The sequence below is a fragment of the Lepisma saccharinum genome, chromosome 10 (assembly GCF_977018435.1).
Source record: "Lepisma saccharinum chromosome 10, izLepSacc3.1, whole genome shotgun sequence".
In the NCBI taxonomy this organism is placed as follows: domain Eukaryota; kingdom Metazoa; phylum Arthropoda; class Insecta; order Zygentoma; family Lepismatidae; genus Lepisma; species Lepisma saccharinum.
Genome location: NC_139238.1, coordinates 724,465 through 744,651, shown reverse-complemented (window position 1 = coordinate 744,651; position 20,187 = coordinate 724,465). Strand labels below are relative to the sequence as shown.

At 41.6% G+C, this 20,187-nt stretch overlaps 1 protein-coding gene and 1 non-coding gene across 2 annotated transcripts in view; both read right to left on the bottom strand.

Moving 5' to 3' along the window:
* The window catches only part of LOC145993730 (protein O-mannosyl-transferase TMTC1-like), a 647,925-nt gene that overhangs the window by 318,405 nt on the left and 309,333 nt on the right, over window positions 1-20,187 (bottom strand). The window contains exons 5-6 of the mRNA XM_083129469.1: window positions 20,102-20,174; window positions 13,345-13,448 (exon numbers count right to left, since the gene is read on the bottom strand). Coding sequence (XP_082985595.1) covers window positions 13,345-13,448; window positions 20,102-20,174 — 177 coding nt within the window. The remainder of the gene's footprint in view (window positions 1-13,344; window positions 13,449-20,101; window positions 20,175-20,187) is intronic.
* TRNAV-UAC (transfer RNA valine (anticodon UAC)) lies at window positions 13,034-13,108 on the bottom strand. Its single transcript has one exon. It is a non-coding gene; the product is annotated as a tRNA-Val (tRNA).

Below are 20,187 nucleotides of genomic sequence, written 5' to 3'. Positions count from 1 at the left end.
AAAGAGTATACAACTCCTACATACTCTGTCCCACCAACATGGCTCAAAAAATAATAAGAGAGACAACTTCTCTGGAAGAGAAATTTCATGGACGACAATATGTTTAGTGGGATTCACACGTGTCTTCCAGCTAAGGATATGAAAAAAGATCTCGCTGTAAGTTGAGATCGAGCTCGTGTACAAAGCCCCAGTACACCCTCTCTTCCCCCGCAAGCACTCCTCCCTCCCCAAAAGCACATGGCAGTCACCGTGCTTGTAAGCCTTGCAGCGGCGGGTGTAACAGGGCATCCGTCGTTGTACATGTGCGATAATGAACCTTCCCTGCCTTTCCACTGCTTCGGGGCAAGGAAAAACCATACCCGCTGGCGCTGTAGGAAAGTGGGATGGTGACGCGTGCTCTGTGTGGCAATCTAAAGCACGTGGAAACGGTTGATGGACACCTAGGAGACAGGAGGATAATAATACAGTATAGCCGGGCTGGTCTAGTTGGTAGGGTGTCTGACTGCTACGCGTGAGCTCTGGGTTCGATTCCCGGGGTGCGTGACCTAAGGCCCGAATTTTCCATTTTTCATAAAACTGCTCTGGGGCTCACCCTGCCTCAAATCAATGGGTATCTGAGTGCAATTCTGGGACTAAAGGTGGGCCGAGCTTGGTGCTGATCACATCACCTCCAAATTGGCCGAGATCGAGAATGCTCTACTCTCAGATCCCCTAAGTGGGCCTTCATTGCACTTTAACTTTTACTTTACCTTACCTCTCTTTTGTTTTACCATTTCTTCTGTCTATCTCAAATTACGAGGCGCTAAAATCAAATCTGGTGCTCAGTGAACATCATCACTGGAAACGCTTCGTGAGACCATTGATCACACAGTCTTATGCTTCCATAGGTTGTTTACATTGACAGAACGCGTACTGAACACTGCTCAACCGAGAAACTCAAATTGCTGGTAGTTGTTACTTCAACGCCACATTTCAACCTGGTGGTGAAAATATAAACTACTTTTTTTTCATCAGCATGTGCTTTCCCGTGGTCTCCATAGTCTCTACTTAAAGTTTCAAGGAAATCCGTTTCTTACAACGCGCTCCAGAGGGCTCTGAGAAGGGAAAATTTGGTTGTGAAAATCTGAATTATTTATTTTCTACCAACATTCACTTTCTCAAGGTCTCTATAGTCTCTATTCCAACTTTCAGCGAAATCCATTGCTTCGAACGGGCTTCAGAGGGTTACCAGACGTCTTCTTTTACCCGGACATGTCCTCTTTTTCAATCCTAAAATTGGTCCGGGTGGGTTTTTAGGAAAATTGGGAAATGTCCTCTTCTTGGCGGTATAGACAACTGCTTCAACTTCAAGATTCGTAACAAAATGTTATATTTGTAAACAACTGTTAATATTGTTTCCGTGTTCAGTTTCAAAGTAAAGAAATACACACTCTCAGTTCCAACTTTCAAGCGCAAAGATAATAAACCTTTTTTTCTATACACAGAAAGGCTAATCGGGACTGGACAAACAGTTTAAAGTGGGATTCCAAACACTATATGCCCCCACCGGGTATCGAACCAAGACTAATTGATTACAAGGCAACCACACTACAATTGCGCCATCGGGGAGGCCTAAGAAACTTTTTTCTTGTAACATAGAAACATTTTGCGACATTTGTTTATCTTCTGTTGTCGCCGCCGAGACACGTGAGGTTTTGATTTCAAAGCATTTACATCCACCGCTGCTCGCGGTGAGCTAAGCGCAAGTTTCTAACAATAGGTAAGAATATGCGAGATACCGCGGAACTGCTCTACTCTTAGTTATTATATGATAGTGAAGAAGTGAACTTGTGTCCATCAGAACTACGGCGAAACGCAAATATGTTCTTTATGACGACTTACAAAAATGGTTTCCTGACTTTAGCCCTGAAAGAAATAACTACTAGGCTGAATCTCTTATCTGTTCACAAAGCACATTCATTTCGGTTACTAATAAAGATAAGTTTATTTCCGTATAGTCTAAATACATTGATGCTCCTTCATAATCTGGCTACCTAACTAACAAATTGACATCAAGGAACCCAAAGGTTTATTGCCGCAGCAACAAAAGACTTCCATTGTTCCTAAAAATGTCCTCTTTTTTAAAGTTTGCCATCTGGCAACTTAAATTGTGGCCACTCAGTCGTATTCATATTAGTTGTTTGATTTTTGTTATTTAGCGTCGCTTTTCTACCACTTTTGGCTATCGCGACGATGAATATGATGACATTAATAAAGGAACATTCACAAGGAACACCTATGGCCAGGGCGAGATTCGAACTCGGGACCCTTAGCGTCGTAACGCTCTGTGCTAGCCACTTCGGCATGGAGGTTGGCGAAAACAATAGAATTCAGGGAAATAGAAGTTGTGTTCTTCTGAGGAAAAGTAGCAGAAGAATGAAAGTTGTGTGCGGCTTTTTACGAAGGGTTTTAGTAAATTTAAAGGCAACGCCACAGAATAGGAGAATATATAAGCAGTGAAAGAAATATCTTCTTGAAAGGGGGAGGCATTTACCGGAATTTGATGTTAACCCAGGATATCGATTCCCGATAGCAGGAGAGGAACAAGAACTTGGATATTCGACCTGTCTTTCCATCGCAACCACGAGGCTTCCCGGGTATGTGGCTGCGATATCGTCTCTTTCGGCGACCAGAACACCGCGGGCAGATGAAGTCGAAATCTGACAAAGACTGCCACCCCTGACGAAATATTTGCTCTGGAGGGTGGGAGCGGAGGGTTTGTTGATATGAATTTTCAATTCCTCCTTTGTTCCCCGAGAACAAGGTTGTTCCCCCTCCTCATAATTCAAAAGATTCCGTGTGGGTGTTGTTGCAGAATGGGGGAGAGTGGAATATGAATTGTTGCCTCAGTGTGAGGAGGACCAAAGCGGAGGATAAGTTGAGACAAGCTAAATCTGAATCATTTATGTCTGGAGGAAGGAGAAAGAATGGGATACTTGGAGGTGGGTGCTGCAAGATAAGGGAATGATTCTTTTCTTTCAGTTTTATCCTGATTTGTAGCAATTTGCAAGAACAAAACAAAATATAAGAGGGACGTTCAAAAAGTAACTTATTCTTGGAATAAAAACCCAAAATCACTTAGTAGGAAGTTGTACTTTATTATGGGGCGTGCATTTAAGCATTGTAAACAATGCTTAGAAATAATATAGTCGTACACCCAACGGCCAAAGAAATGACATGCGAATTGTCCATCGCCATGTTCATTCACTCTGTTTCCCACAATGTGATTATTATGGATTGAAATATAAACACCTATTAACAGAGAACAGAATCTGCTTCACATAAACAGAATTTCTTAAAACAACTTAAGATATAGAATAGAAAAGAAAAGAATGAAAACCAATGCCAGAAACACGAATGGGCAAATGCTCACTTTTTCACCTAATGCAGTTTCTGACTACTTTTGTTGATAACTTCACCTTGGCAACGGTCCTTCTCGATGGCGCAGTTGTATCGTTGTCGCCTTATAATCATGGGGTCCTGGGTTTGATACGCGGTGGAAGCACATTGCCCAGTGGTTCGGATCCCACATTGAACTGTAGGTTGGTGCGACGATGATGTTATATCTAAGATGTAATCCTACAAGACGAAATTGAACATGGCCAGCTTCTTGTGAGCCTAGTAATCAATTATATCAACATATTCCGTAGTTAAACACATGTACTAGGTACGTTCAATATATAAGTTTCCCTGGGCTATAAAATATTGTATAAAGCAATGCCATTAAAAAGAAGCACATGGTTGACAAGCGCCATCCTTCGTCTACAAGGAACAACAATCGATTCGTTATCAGACGTGAAGGTGCATGCGCTCAAGGGCGAAAAGTAAATGCTTGTTCGGAAAACGTGGGCTCGCGTCATAAGGAGTTCAGCAGCATGGATTCTAAGGGCGTTCTGATTATGGACTTTTTGGAACGAGGAAGAACAATTAATGCTGACCGTTATTGTCAAACATTGGAAAAACTGAAAAACGCAATTTGACATCAGCGACCAGGTCTCCTGTCAGCTGGTGTCATTCTTCTTGACGATAACGCTTGCCCCAATCAGTAGTGCAAACACAACACAAAATTGAAGAATTGGGATGAGAATGGCTGCCCCACCCTCCATACAGCCCCGATTTAGCGTCAAGTGATTTCCATCTTTTCCGGTGTTAAAGTCTGAATTGCAAGGCTACCGTTTCGAAACAGATGAAGACGTGAAGCGGAATGTGAGAATAGTGCTCAATAGCCAGAGCCCTGATTTTCTTGCAAAGTGTATGGACAAATTGGTGCAACGGTGGGACAAATCTCTATGGGGATTATGTGGAGAAGTGAGGAAGGATCCTCCTACACATGTATGTATAGTTTTCTAATGTATCTTAAAAATATTTTTTTTTACAGCATACGGAAACTTATATATTGAACGACCCACGTAAGTAACGCACGTGCCGCTCCGGCCAGATACCAAAGCGATCACTACGTTTGCTAGCTAGCGCCATACCGTAGTATGTGACAGCAATCTGCTGTGTAAGTAGCAATTTAATACATTCAAAATTATATTATTGAAAAGGATATTATTTGTACGAAATATTTGATTCAATGATTGATTTGGTATATTTTACTTCCCTTTCCTGCCACTCTTGGCTCATTGCGAAGATGAGGATGAGTGATGATATGATGAAACTGAAGTAGGGACACTAACAATGAACAACCATGCCCAAGCCGGGATTTGAACCCGCGACCCCTGGCATCGTAGCCACGGCTGGTAAGAAATCCACATTAATGAATACTTACAAAAGCAGATTAAAATACTTGTTACAAAATATTCGCTACCAGTACTGAAAAGATGTGATTTTACTTTTCCGTACAGAATTAAAGAAAGCATAGCATTCACAGAGGTATTTGTTAATCAACAGTCTCTGGAAACAGCTTGTAGTAATACGATATTCGTCTCTGCTCTTGAGGATGTTCTCATCTTATTCGCTTCAATTCTCTTTTCTTCGCAGCATCCTCGACAGCTTGTTCACGAATCTGTTTATTCAGTTTTCATTTTCCATTTAATTCTCCTTTTCTCTCGGAAGACGGGCGGCTTGAATTTCAGAACATCTCTGGGCCAGCCCCACCCCCTTCTCTCGCCGGGAGCGAATCGCATCGCATCGCATGCCAAGGGAAGCGGTTCGCGGGCGTAATCGCCTGGAGCTTCCTGAGAAGCCGATTCTTCACGTGTCCTCGCTGTCGGGAGATAACGCATCTCTCCACGCGAGACTCTTCTGTTTCAAATTTACAAAGTTTTTCACGCAATTCTTCTTCACAATTCGACTAAAAGATATCGTTTGCTGTTTTTCTAGATCACTTTCGGTTGGTCTTTCAAGGGGATCGTCATCGGGTGATCTCTACGATAGGAATGTCCAGGCTCTCTGATTACAACGGGGACAATATACTCTATCCCAGGAATCTGTGGAGTCAGACCGCGCAAGAAGAGGAGAGAGCGAGTGGGCGAAGCGTAGCAGTACACGTTACTGTAAAGGCTGGTAACTGCAGTCACTTTTACACCTCCACGCAATCCTGTTCCCTTGCACATGTTCATTGGTCGAGCCCTCTCGAACCTCTTCTTACTTAGAGACTTGCACCAGAGATTCTAGGGGAAAAGTATAGAATTCATGAAAGTCCAGTGGGGGCTACATTCCATCCCACAGTTTTAAACACTCTGTATTGACGCGGAAAAAACCTCTGCGGTGGGTCAGACATATGCAAAAGAGCTTCGTGGACGCCATTTTCAAGCAGACAGTAAGCTGAACAACGCTGTTTTGGATGTGCGAAACTCACTTCCCAAGAATGGCTTCAATCATTGCTTTCAGAAATGTATTGAACGCTGGAATCAACCGTATCACTTCACAAGGAAGTGATGGAAATTCAATAAAAGAGAAATGGTGTAAAAATAATATTTGTCCCGTTAATTTAGGCATATCCTCGTACAAGCGAAATACTCATCTGAAACGTACTTTCGTGCATATTTATACTTACTTCCGCATTCGCGCATTTGGACTCGTCCACTCGATATAGGTGTCTTCCGAAGTTGAGCAGCAGAGAGAGGTAGAAAGCAGAAGAGGAGGCAAAATAAGAAAAGAAGAGAGAGAATTAGAAACAAAAGAGTAAAGAATTTGGAAAAGAGAGAAAAAAAAGAAAGTAGGAAGGAAGTAGAAAGATGTATTTCTCCATGTGCATTCTAAGTAAAAGATGTTAACTCGGATTGAAAATTTGTGGGGAACGGTACTGGGGTTAGGTGGGGAGAGAACATGCGTTGACTCTTAAGATTGGCCTGCGGCTATGCTTTTCGGTACATCAACGATTCACATTTCCATCCACAAGTTACACGTTAATATCTAAGTCGTCGCCGCTTTATGTTGAAGGAGCCCCAGTTTTGATACCTGGTGGAGGGACATAATGGCTGGGATCCCACTTTACACTGTAGATTTAGTGCCGATAAGTCTATCTGAGCCATTGGGAGTCTGACTGAACAACTACATGACAAGGCACATCTACTCGTACTAGCTAGACGTCCACAGAAGAGAAGACAGTAATTTTAATTTCAGCAGCGTCAATCCTCCTGGTATCAGAAACTGCCGAAAGCGAGAACGAAGAAATCTGAAAACTCCAAGGGCCAAAGAAAACCTTGAGAATGAAACGAGAGAAAGTTTAGAAACAAACTTATTCAGGTTTTGATAACCGTCCCAAGAAGTTTTGCACAAAAACCTTAACTCTCAATGAAGGAGCCAAAGATTCATCTCCAATTTCGGAAGTCTTCCCGGCTACTTAACTCTGGTTCCTGCAATCCAAGTATCATTAAGCATTGGAAACTCGTTAGGCTGATCTCTTCTCCCCCTCCCCTTCACCTCTTGCGGACCCAGTTTCTCCTTTTGTGAAAAGAAAATTTCCAGTTTCCTTTCTTTCATTTATATAAGCCTCTATTTTTCTATGCAAACAGTTTCGAGTTTTTCTTCCAAACCTTTCCAGTTACTTGTCCATTTCTTCCCTTTTATCCGGCCCCGAGAAATCCTGTTTTTCTTAACTGAACTTTAATTGCGCTAATGACACAAACTGAAACGGAAACTTTCCCCCTCCCCCATCAGATGAAAGAGGACCCATTAATTTAGTACCAATTTCTTCTTTTCTTTTTGTGACATTTGATTTCTATCTTGGAATGTCGTCTTGATGAAAATTTAATTGCTGGGAAGGAGTTCAAGAACGTTTCCTTCCCTCCACCCCGGGGGCCCAGGTACAGTCGGGGGGGGGGGGGGAGCATAAAATGAAGAGAAAAAGAGAAGGCTCGTTTGTGCACTGCATTTAATTAAGGGCAGCGTATTAAAAGGAAAAACAAGGGTAATGAGCAACTCAAAATAAACGTCCTGGTGAACTTTATTAGAAAAATTTTCCAGTTCTGGGACTTTTGCTTTGCTCTTTAAACCCCCCTTGTTGTTGTAATGTATTGAGTTCTCCCCCAACCCACGCTTCCATCCTTGTGGGAAATGATCTTGTGTTCTTATCCACATTTACAAGACCTTCATTCATCCACCGCTTGTTGACGGCCCTAATTGCTCTGTGTGTGCCAACGAAGGGGGGACAGTGGGGAAAGGGGGTTGCAGCCACTCGTGCGACGTCTACCGTGGATATTACCTTTTGAAAGCAAATGCTTGTGCTTGTACTCAAAACCCAACCAGGTTGAATTTTAACTCTGTGAAGCTAGCGTCACGGAGGAACTGTTTTTGTTTCTGAATTAAGCAAGGATTTGTTTTTCAGATGTAGTAAGTAATACTCAAAGAGGTGGTTATTTATGTGGATCTGCATTTAAATGTTTTTAAATTAAAGATTCACCTCACAAAAATGCACAATCTAAAACGACTGAGATTTTTGGTTTTCTTTAATATCGATGCGTTGATGAAATGAACATTTCGGTATGTCAAAAGTATCAATCAACGACACCACCGTTAGTATTATTGGGCAATCTTCCATTTGTAAAAATAACTATCCTAGTCATGAATGATGTGATTTACTTTACTTCACGTATCTACCACTTTTGGCTAATTGCGAATATGAGTATAAATGGTGATAAGGGACATTACAAGTACCATAGAGGATTACCTTGCCCAGTATATCTTAATGTTCAGCAGACATCTTAAGTTCACACTACAAAAGAATAGCAGACCTCCGTGGCGGACTTGTTATTACCGCGCGCTACGACGCCAGGGGTCCCGGGCTCGAATCCCAGCCCTGGCATGGACGTTCTTTGGGAGTGTCCGTTCATCCATCATCATATCATCACTCATCCTCATCATCGCGCCTCATCTTCGCGATTAACCAAAAATAGCTGAAATGAGAAAAAAATCAACTAAATCAACAAATTTAAAAGGATCCAGTATTTCCAAATAATTTTACGAATCACTTTAGTAGGTGGATCATTGTTCAATATATCACCCTACCGGAACGGCTCTATGGCTCAACCAGGTTATCTAATCAGTGTGATTGGAGGGGTAAACGCAACGAGATCCAGGCGCTGATCACGTCACCTGTACTATGTCGTACGTTGAGAATATGTAGGGCTCTACTTCCAAGCCGCACGGTGCAATGCACAGAGGGTACCTTTAGCTTTTATATGTAACTAATAAAAGATATAACGTGGGGTTCATGACTAAATTATGAATCGCCAAATGCAAGGAACATCGAGAAAGAAATGTTTGTAATTACTGCTTGACAGACCGTTGATTGGTGGTGGGAAGAACATTTTTTTGCCTCTCTGACACTCCCTCCTCTGATTGGGGGCCGCAGTGACCTCCGCCGAGCAGCTCCTAATTCCGGAAGAAGCCCCACCGGTAATTACTCTGCGCGGACGAAGGACTTGCAGGAGACGTGATCCAGCTTTTATCTGGAAGCCCTCGGATTCCTCCCTCTCGCCGGAGGCGCTGGATGGGTCGTTTGCTCGTTGCGGTGGAGGAAGGCTCCGGCACCAATCCTCTTAAAGAATCAGATGGGGAATCAAGGAATTTGGAAACACGTTTGGCGGGCAGGCGAAGCAACTATCAAAGATAATATAAAGGAACAGCAGAGTTTGGTTAGTTCATGAACAAAACGTTTGCGTGCAATAATAATGCTTTACCATTTCTTTGCTTCCGATAGAAATGCGTTATCATTCTTTGATTCCAAAAGAAACGATTTATCGTTCCTTTTTTTCAAAAGAAACGCGTTATAGTTCCTTTGCTTTAAAACAAACGCGTTACCGTTCCTTTGCTTGCAAGATACAGGCATTTTTGTTCCTTTGCTTGAAAAAGCAACATGTTTTCGTTCCTTTGCTTGCAAGAGAATCGTGTTACTGTTCCTTTGCTTGCAAAATAAGCACGATACCGTTCCTTTGCTTCCAAAAGAAACTACTTACATTTTATTTTTTTCCAAAAAAACGCGTTACTGTTCCTTTGCTTGAAACGAAACGCGTTACCGTTCCTTTTCTTCAAAGTAACGTAGTTACCATTCATTTGCTTGAAAAGGAAACACGCTAACATTCAGTTTCTTGTGAAAGAAAAGCGTTACCGTTACTTTACTTGCAAAAGAAACTACTTACCTTTTATTTTCTTTCAAAAGAAACGCGTTACAGTTCCATTGCTTCCAAAGAGAAGAAGTTTCCGTTCCTTTGCTTGCAAGAGAAACGCGTTTTCGTTACTTTGCTTGCAAAAGAGTCAGCACAACGACGAGATGACACACAAGAACATGAAGGATTATCGTGGCTGTGCTAACCGCCACGCAGGCCGGCTCTGTGTGTATGTGGAAGAGACTTTGTCATTTCAGTACCTTTCAAAAAGGCACTCCTTTTAACTGTTGCTGAAAGGAGAAACTGTTGACTACAAATTCGGAAGTTTACAGATCTATCCCAACCATCTGTTTCCTTAGAGAATTATCCAAACGTTTTTCATATCTCCATTGCGCATCGTAATAGCTCGATCTGGAATCCCACGGAACGTCAACAACAGAGTTCATGGATGGCCATCGGAGAGATTTGCATTACAAAATTCTTCCCTGTCCCTTCACGCGCAGATAGGCGAGGAGCGGGATATTTTCTTCTCCAGAAAGGGAAACTCCTCTCCTGGCCTCATCATTGATTCCCGAACGGCTCCTGCAAGAGACGCAGGAAGAGAAGATCCGTCGGGAATTAAGGGCTTTTCAAATTCATGCAAATACAATGCTAATGGCTGCGAAGGTAATGATAACATCCGATCAGAAACCGTCGTCGGTTTATTCCGTCGGAAGGAGCTCGGTTCCATTACATGATATGCCCGCCGAGAGAGGCGCTGATGGTTGAGATTGGAGTCGCAGTTTGCCAATTTGCAGATGACACCTGTCGACGCGAACGTGGTCATTTGCAACTTCTGCATTTTAGCAGCTCAAACATTCCACTACCTAGTAAGAAATAAACTGCTGATGTATTTCGCTGTGTTTTACAAATTTTGTCTGGTATTGTAATGCTGGTTATTCAAAGTCGCTTTTCTGCCCATCTAAGATAAACCTTTGGCAGAACGTGTAAGTTATTTAACGAAATTATAACATGAAAAGGCAAAGTGAATATCTTCCAAAGCATACATAAATTAATAAACTGAAATTTAATCTATGCTTGATTTCTTTCATTTCTTTTATCCTCTCTTTCTGCCACTTTTGGCTAATCCCGGAGACAAGAATAAGTGATAATATAATGAACTTGATGAATGGACACTCCCAAAGAACACCCATACGCAAGCCGAAATTCAAATCGGAGGAAGGAAATATGGCGATGAAAGTTCATATAAATAATTTTAGTTGGTTTTACTAATATAAATTATTTCAGTTTGGTCTATTTTTCATTAGCCAAGCTCCGCGGCGGTGGGGCTATCACAGTTTGCTACGACGCTAGGGATCCCGGGTTAGAATCCCAGCCTGGGCGTGGTTGTTCCATTTGGGTGTGTCTTCACCAATTTTGTCATATCATCACTCATCCTTATCTTGAATTTCATTTTGAAATTTAGGCGCGTCAGCACTAAGGCTATTTTGCACCCGTCACGTTATATGCGGTCCAGCCCCTTATTATAATTAAACTAAAATAACTGTAATATTGTATAACTAACATATTGAAACATTCTGACTTCGGTTAAAAGCAGAGGCTGCAAAGGGGCACTCAGCACACACAAGGACAAAATACAGGACAATACATACAATTACACTGGCCATACCGCCAGGCGTCAGAGCCTCGTTAGTCTGCAAAATGCTGTGCAGGGATGTGAGGTTGACAATTGGGTGTACTACGTGGAAGGATCACCCCTTACACCCCTCACTCATCCTTATCATCGTGGTTATACACAAATGGCAGAAAAGCGACGCAAAATACCAAAATTGAAATAAAATAACTTTTTCATTCCTGTCATTCTTGTGTAATATTTAATGCTATTTCTCAATTATGGTATTTTCAATTTTTGAATATTTGCATTATTTTGATTTATTTTTATTGCCATATTTCTTTTCTTCATCCGCCCCAATTGTCTTCAAGACATTGATCGAAGCCGAATTTCTTTGTACTCAAACGAGAATCGAACACGAGATAGTTATAACACAGAAAGAGACTAGTAAAGGAAAAAGTGTTGAACATGAGAATCGAATTCAATGGTAAGGCCAGAAACACTGAGACCAAATTAACCAAATGAATTGAAAGGATTAATAACAGCATCTACTCACGATTCTTTACAGGGAAAAATGACAACTTTGACTTTATCATGCAAGACGCTATCGATATTTGGCCGGAAACTGAATGTTCATTATTTTTTTAGCGGCAAGTAAACATACTCTGCACGCTAAAACTTACAAGTTGGTACTATACCTGTAACTGCGAAATCGCCCCGCAACAAATTTAGCGAGTAATTCGAGTTGGCTGGTCTCTCCACTAAAGGAGGATCAGTGTTCCACACACAGGAATCGCGGGGAATGGTCGAAGTGAAAATCGATACTGAGATGGGGAAGCGGAGCATCGGAAGCTCAATTATTCTGGGATTTCTCCCTCGAAAAAGGCAGAAACTGCATGGTACATGGTAACTAGAGGGATTATGCTCTCTTTGAAAAGGGGCCCTGGCAATTTGCGATAGGTGGTGAATGAGAGATGTGCTTGAACTCGTCCCTTCTACCTTTGGAACGAGTTGAAGGAAAGTGTCGAAATGACGTTCGTTTATTCTTCTAACACGCTTCTTAGATGAAAGGGTGTTGCTATATGCATACAGCAAATTCCCACAAACATTCGCTATACATGAGCGACGGTGGTCTACTTGGTAAGGCGTCTGACTGTCTTGCAGGAGAGCCGGGTTCGATTCCCGGGATGGATGGTCTAAGGACCATTCAGGCCTTGTCCCCGCATAAAGCGGCTCTCGGGCTTACCCAGCTTCAAATCAATGGGTACCTGGGAGCCACCCAAGCGGGAAAAGGCGGCCGGAGCGTTGTGCTGATCACTTCACCTTCAAAATGTCAGAGTTCGAGAATGTGTGGGGCTTACCTCCACATTCGCTAAATGCACCTTCATGGTACGCTGTTCTATGCATGGCGAATTTACCTTACCTTACCATTCACTATACTAAGAGAGCGGCGGAGTCCAGTCGGTAGGCTGTCGGTTTGCCACGCGAGAGGTCAGGGTTCGAATTCCGAGGTGATTTCAGGTGGGGATGTTTCCACCAAGGTCTCTTCATGACGCTGAGGTTCACCCAGCCTATAGTAAATGAGCACCTGAGGGCATCTCTGGGTGTTAAAAACCGCTAGACCATGGTGTTGATCACCTCCAAATATAGACATTTTCTTTCCAGAACACATTTTCGGACAATCACTAATAATGGCCATGAATAACCATCTTTTATTGCTTTGTTGTTGTTATGCTTTCTCTTGATTTGGTGTTTTAAGTCCACTTTGTGCACAGTAAGGCTAATCGGGACTGGACCTACAGTTTAAAGTGGGATCCGAATCACTATGTGCCTCCACCGGGAATCGAACCCGGGACCCCTTGCTTGTAAGGCGATAACGCTACCACTGCGCCATCGGGGAGGCCTTTTATGCTTTTTCTGTTGCTACAGTTTCAGCATAATATGGTCTTTCAGTCTGTATCTGAAACTTTAAGTAAATAAATCATCTCCACAATTGGCCGATATTATGAAAATGCACGCTAATTGCTCCAACACTCTTAATGAGTAGCATTTCTAAGAGGGGTAGCAAGTTGGAATCCACCTTTGGAAGGAAAATCATTGTTTTATTAGGATATTTGAAAGAGAAATATTGGTACTTACCTAACGTGTCTGCATGGATGAAAGGCAGTAGGGTTATCCTGGCTTGAAAATCTCGGCAATGATCCTTGTAGGAGCGCAAGGCGAAACACCAGCAGCAGACAAAGCTGAAATAGAGAGAGACCCAGATAAACGGAATGACCTGCGAAAGCATTTTCAAATCCCATCAGCAATTAAAGATTCTATCAGTTTGCTTACGCATTTTCATCGTAATTGAGCAATTAAAAATTGATTTTTCGGGGCTAGTAATAACCTTTGGAAGCCCATAGTGGTTGTAGCCTACTTTTATATGTTCATCCGGTTACGGAAAAACAAGTTCTGCGAAATTGATTTAGTTTATTTTACTTCCCTTTTCTATCACTTTTGGTTAATCGCGAAGATGAGAATGAGATTGATGATCGAATACTCGCAAAGAACGTTCAGGCCAGGATGTGAACCAGGGTCCCCTAGTGTGGCAGTACGCTGAAATAAACATTCCGCAACGGAGGTCGGCAAAGTTCTACAGAAATGTTACAGTCTTGAGACTACTCAGCGCACAACAACTGGCAAGTGAAAAAAATTGTATAACGGACAGGTCCTGCACCGTTGCCGCGCGGTCCAAGGCTTTAGGCTCAGCCTACTGGACGCGCGCTGGGGGAAGAGTAACAACATTTCTCCTGAGATTTTGAGCAGGGTATGGGACCGGTAACCACCCAGCATCTTGAGGAAAATGGATAACTGCAATAACAACTGGGGGTATGTCGTGCTGACCACACGTCACCTTGTTACTGGTTGGAAGATTTACCACCTCTGCTGAGACATGCGATAGTGATCGATAGATAGGTTCTGACCTTCAAGGGCTGTTGTCCCACTATAGCTCTTTTCAGTTCTTACGGCGGGCGCTCTAGAAGCTGGCAGGGGAAGTGGGGAACGGGGATTACGCAACAGACCAACCAGACAACTGAAGTGGCGCTGAGAGACACAACGCGGCCGGAAAAAGTACTAAGTGAAACTCGTTCTACTTGCCGCTACCTTTCTTATCGTGCTGGATTGGTCGCTTCCCCTCTCCCCACTTAAACTGCCAGGTTTTAAGCGCCCGTCGTAAGAACTGAAAAGAGATATAGTTATTATTGACATTATACTCTGTCCAGGGAATCTCTGGAGCTAGTGAACGAAAGCAAGTCTCTGTGCAAGTAGTAACTCGAGAGGGTTCGACCAAGAAACAAACGCGAGGGGAAGAGATTGCTCGGACGGGAAGAAGCGATAGCAGTTACCAGCCATTGCAGCAGCGTATTGTGCTCCGCTCCGCCACTAGCTTTCTTCCTTTCTTTACTCTTATGCACTGTCTTGCTCCACAGATTCCCAGGATACAGTTACAGTTACAATTCCTTATAAAGGTAACTGTCACAAGTAACTAATTGTTTCAATACACTGAAGTTATATCGCTGTTGAGCAAAACCCCACAGTTCCTTATTTTGTCACACTGCATGCTATGGAATTCTGTACCACAACTTAACATTAAGACAGTGTCAATTAATTTCCCATTCGTGCATTCACACATTCTACAGTACAAATTTCATAGCGTCAGTTTATATCTCCCTACATGACATTACTTTGCGGAACTCTCACGTGATACCTGCCGTGAATTTATAAACACGTGTCGACCAACTCCCCGGCCAGGCTATAAAGGCACCGCAGCGCAATGATTACAGAAATGGCTTTTTTTATGAAGTGCGTAAACACGTTTAAAAGCCCCGACTGACGCACGTGCGACAGGGAATGAATGGCATCGTCGTCAGCGCGTTCGGGACTTCACGGCGGGTGAGCGAAGCCTCGCATCCAGCGACCGATATTAATTACATTTGCTAATGATACGAGAGTGTTTGGTTTCGGGAGCGCCTGTGTTTCAGTTGATATTTGCTCTTCAAGCCTGTGAATATTGCATGCGCCGGAGTTACCGCTTGCTCTTTCATAACGATCGGTTGTTAAGGTTACAATTTGCGACTGTGTGTGGAGAGAGTGAGAATAATAATTTAATTTTTTTTTTTGGACGGAATTTGTAAGCTTTGCGTACTTTCCAACGTTAATGGCATTTGTTCCACTATACTGTCAGACCTCCGTACCGGAGTAATCATAACTCGCTACGTGGGCCTCCTCTATGACAAAATGGTAACGTCCTTGCCTTGTAATAAAGGGGTCCCGGGTTCGAAACCCGGTTGAGGTACATTGGTTCGGATCCCACTTTAAACTGTAGGTCCAGTTGTTACGTACCCAATAGGACCAAGTAATGTAAATAGTTTGCCAAAGAAGAATAGAGATGGCAGCACCAGGCGTGCAAGGTTAAGAATTGGCATAATATATGTGAATAATTTTATAAATAAGAACAAAGCAAATTGGAAAGATGAAAAACAATAGAATATATTATAAGAAGACAAAGAATAAATATGAAAGAAGTAAATTAATATATATATTTTATAAATCAAGTCAGTTATCACATGTAAGTTAAAATGAAAATTAAGGAAGTCAAAGCACTGATACAAGTTTGTGTCTTTGAACAGATATTGCATCTGTATGATTGATTTACCATTCCTATAGGGGAAATTTTGTTTACATCAGTGGCGAGCGCGTTCTGATCGACGCCCCACAGCACTTTTTGGTTGCGCAGTTTAACTGTAGCACCTACTTGGATGCGCATGTCAATCGGCTGCACCAAGTATACACTCTGTTGTACCTAGTTAGTGGTGGCAATATTATAAATATGTTGTCATTGTTAAACGTAATTAATGATCAAAAGGTTCTCCCTTAGATCGTGGCTAACCTGTATATAAAAAAACTACAGTTATTTTCAAAAACTCAATATGCTGACAAAGGCAAACATTTATTTTATTCTAAAACATAAACTAAACGTTACCTTTCAACCTTCTAGCAAGGTTTACTTCAGACTCTGTACCAAACACAATGAAATATGGTACAAAACAGGAAGATAGATATATATACATATATATATATATATACACACACAAGCGATTTAGATAAACATTTCCTTTCATCTGGAACGTGCTTGGACTCCTTATCTCATGCTCCTTTTCTTATCCTTTCCTTCTTCATTTCTCTTCTTTCTTTGCATAAAGAAGATAGGAAGACTGCCCAGTTTGAAAGACTTTACAAAGATACACAAAGAGGAGATAAAGTTGAGACCAGTAATGGGCTGCAGAAACAATATTTTGGAACCAGTATTACGATATTTAAGATGGTTGGATAATAGATAGAAAATATTAGAAATATTGTACACTTCAGCTTGTTGATTCGTGTGAGGTGCTATGGTCCTCCTCGTCTTAAAAATATGATTAATCTAATCCATTTATCTAAATCGCCAGTCAGGTGGAGAAGGCCACCTGCTGGAACACCTGGAAAGGAATGTTCTAGATAAACAACATTTTAATAATCTTTTGTCTGGAGGGGGAGTGACTTTTGTGTGTGTGTGTGTGTGTGTATATATATATATATATATATATATATATATATAATCTTTCTGTTTTGTACGTTATTTCATTTGTATTTGGTACAGAGTCTGAAGAAAACCTTGCTAGAAGGTTGAATAAATTTCTGTCTTGGTCAGCATTTTGAGTTTTTGGTTATCATGGAAACAAGGCTCAATGGTGTTATTACAGTTATTTTATTTATCTTTCTGGTACTTAATATAAGGTCCACATAAATGTATATTATTATTACAGCTTTTCTTGAATGATCATCCATTACTGTTCTATTAATGTGTATGTATATATACATATATATATATATATATATATGCATATACTTCAAACGCGTTCTCTAATTAAACAATAACTTCCCTCTAGTTCTAGTCCCTGTTCCAAATGAATGCACCAATTCGCCCACAATACCGAAGTCTTCACAAGCCGTAGAATGAAGTGCGTACATTGGACACAGTCTTCTTACATGCAGTCATTTGTAGAACACACTCATCTGTCGTGTATGTAATGTTATTTTAAGGATTCGGCATATTCTTATCGAATGTACCGATTTTTCTTTCTTCAGGCAAACGTTTAACCTTCCCATCTGTTTACGTTCTTATTGTTTATTGTTGATTTGGTTTATTTTAACTTTCTGCCAACTTTCCCTAATAACGAAGATGAGTGATGATATGATGAAATTGATGAAAATACACTCAATGAACACCCATGCCAGGATTGAACCAAAATCTTTATATTCCATGCTGGGACATGATGACAGTGTTTTAAACTAAAGTTTTTAGCTTTTAAGTCTTTTACAGTTTATCTGAGGACATTTGTAGTGCCTTATCTTATTAATATGTTGTGTATTTCTTGTGCAAGCCCCTTTGCAACCTTGCACTCATAGCTTTGCTCAAGGAGCTCTACACCTCTTTTTAACTCCTTTAGATAAAGGGATTCTCTCCCTTATATTCTAAGGACGCAAACCTACAAAATGTTCATGCATTGGACACCAGTCCAACCCCGTATTAGTAGATAACTGCAAGTAACCTCAGTGTTGACGCACTTATTTCCATTTTTATAAGCAATCAATCAATAAAGAAGTTGCGACGGCTAAATATGATCTTGCAAACCCTCTGGTGACTTACGCCAGCGGTTGGAATCACTGAAAACTTTACTATTTATTTCCTGAACGTCGTACATGTACTTTTCTACCCTCTGCTGCATCTTTCCCAGAAGTCTTGAAACGAGGACATAAATATGCGAGTGTCCGTAGCGTCCCCAGAGCCCCGCGTCTGCGTGGGTCGCTTCCGGAGTTCACATCCGCTAATAATTGATGACGTCAAGGAGAGGGGCTGCGGCAAAAGTCTCCAGAATTTCCCCAAGACGTCGGAACTTTAGTTGCAGGAATAACTTGGGCCGTTCGGGAAGGGATGAATTTCCACAACCTCCAAGTGTCAAACTTATATCGACGTGTCACAAGATTGATACAGCCACGAGGCCAGTTTTGCGTCGGTGATATTTCAGTTCCGAGACGTTGATGCAAAGCAAAGGGCGGGCTTCCCCCAAGCGGGAATACGCACCTGCCTCAGGAGATGCTTCAAATGCCCGTTGCACAGTTTGCATCTTCAAGAACTTGTACAGTGGCGACATATATCAAGAGTGAGTTAAATTAAAACTGCCGAACGTCGTGGTGGAGTGAGGCCTGTCCGATAACTTTGTCGTCTTGTGATCAACGCGTCCCGGATTCGATACGGTGGAGGCACATTGTAGTTCGGATCTCACTTTAAACTGTAGGTCCAAACCCGATTAGTCTTCCTGTGTACAAAGAGAACTTAAAAACACAAACTCAAACTTGTGGCGGTGTGATTAGCACAGTGCACTACGACGGCAGGAGTGCCCTGTTTGGGCATGGGTGTTCTATGTGAGTTTCCCTTTCAATGCAAATTAAAATAAACTAAATCAATTAATCAATTAAATGAAAACCTCAAAAAGCCGACACAAAGTATAAGATAGATCATTTAGTGTCATATTTACGTAATGTATCAGCTGTTATTTTCAGAACGTTCTAATAGCTTCAAAAGTGATGAAGTGAGCTTCATATTGCTATTGTGTCACTTATAGACTTGAACCACCACTGTTATTTTTGTTCTTTGGAAGTTAAAATCCTAAAGCCTTCTTTCAACCAATGCCTGAGTTTGATTTTCAACCCTAGCTTACCGGAGATGGGAGGGCCTGTCAGCTTCTCCAACTTTTGTTTTTCAATTTTTTCAGTCAGTATTTTTTTTAAAAAAAACCTGAGAATTAATATATTTGTTTCTTAGGAAGTTCCCAATGTTTCTCCATTCATAAAACCATAAAGGTAACGTGCACAAGCAAAAATGACATGGTAGGCATATCAACCTCCCCTCCCCCAGCCTTTGAGAGCGTGTTCCGACCCGACACTCATGCCAGTAACAATGTAAGAATGCTTGGTAATGATGCTTTTTGTCATTATTTTAATTAATATATAACTGCACCTACAGCATACATACGACATAAATGTGTTTCTTAAAAGTTTAGTGAATTGATATAATTTGTGCGTGATAACAATTCACTAATTAGTTTTTATATTTTACTGATGATGGTAATTTTTTTTAATTATTTCAATTATTATGTAGACAACAAAGGAAACATTGATTTAATAACAAAATGGTTTCTTGAATTAAAGTGATCAAAACCATATGTAACTCGGAGCACCCCCCTTTCCCCTTCAAACAAGTAAGTTTCTTGTACATCTCGGGCAAGCTATGGTTAAGTTCCCTTTATGCACAGTTAGGCTACACTGGTCTTGTAGTTTAAAAGTGGGATCCGAACCGCAGTGTGACTCCACCGGGTATCGCACCCGATGCCCCTTTGATTATAAGGCGAGGATGTTACTATTGCGCCATCGGGAAGGGCCTTCAGGAAACTAATATATTCTCGTCGCTGCATGACGCCATCTTGGTAGGTTATGTTCACTCAAAACGCGGGAAAATCAATTGGGGAAAAAACATATGACTGTCTACATGGAACTCCCATCTCATAAAACAAGAAAAATGGCCGAAGAGATATGTAGATACGACAGAAAAGACCACGTGAACAGAAAAGAACTATTCTTGGTTCCCTTTAAGCTTTTGTCACCCAAACATACTCGTAAAATTACTTCCATGCTTCTTATTGCACCCATAAACGCCATTCATAAACTCACGGATGGCAAAATGTACCAAAAATAACTTGTGGAAATACATGCAACCACATCTGAGAATGTAATACTGTAGCACTTTACTTACTGATATAAGGACCTTAGCAGCTCGCCTCGAGAAGTGCAGCGTCTCCTCGTTCCACCGAATCTCGACGATCGTTCTGGAAAGACACA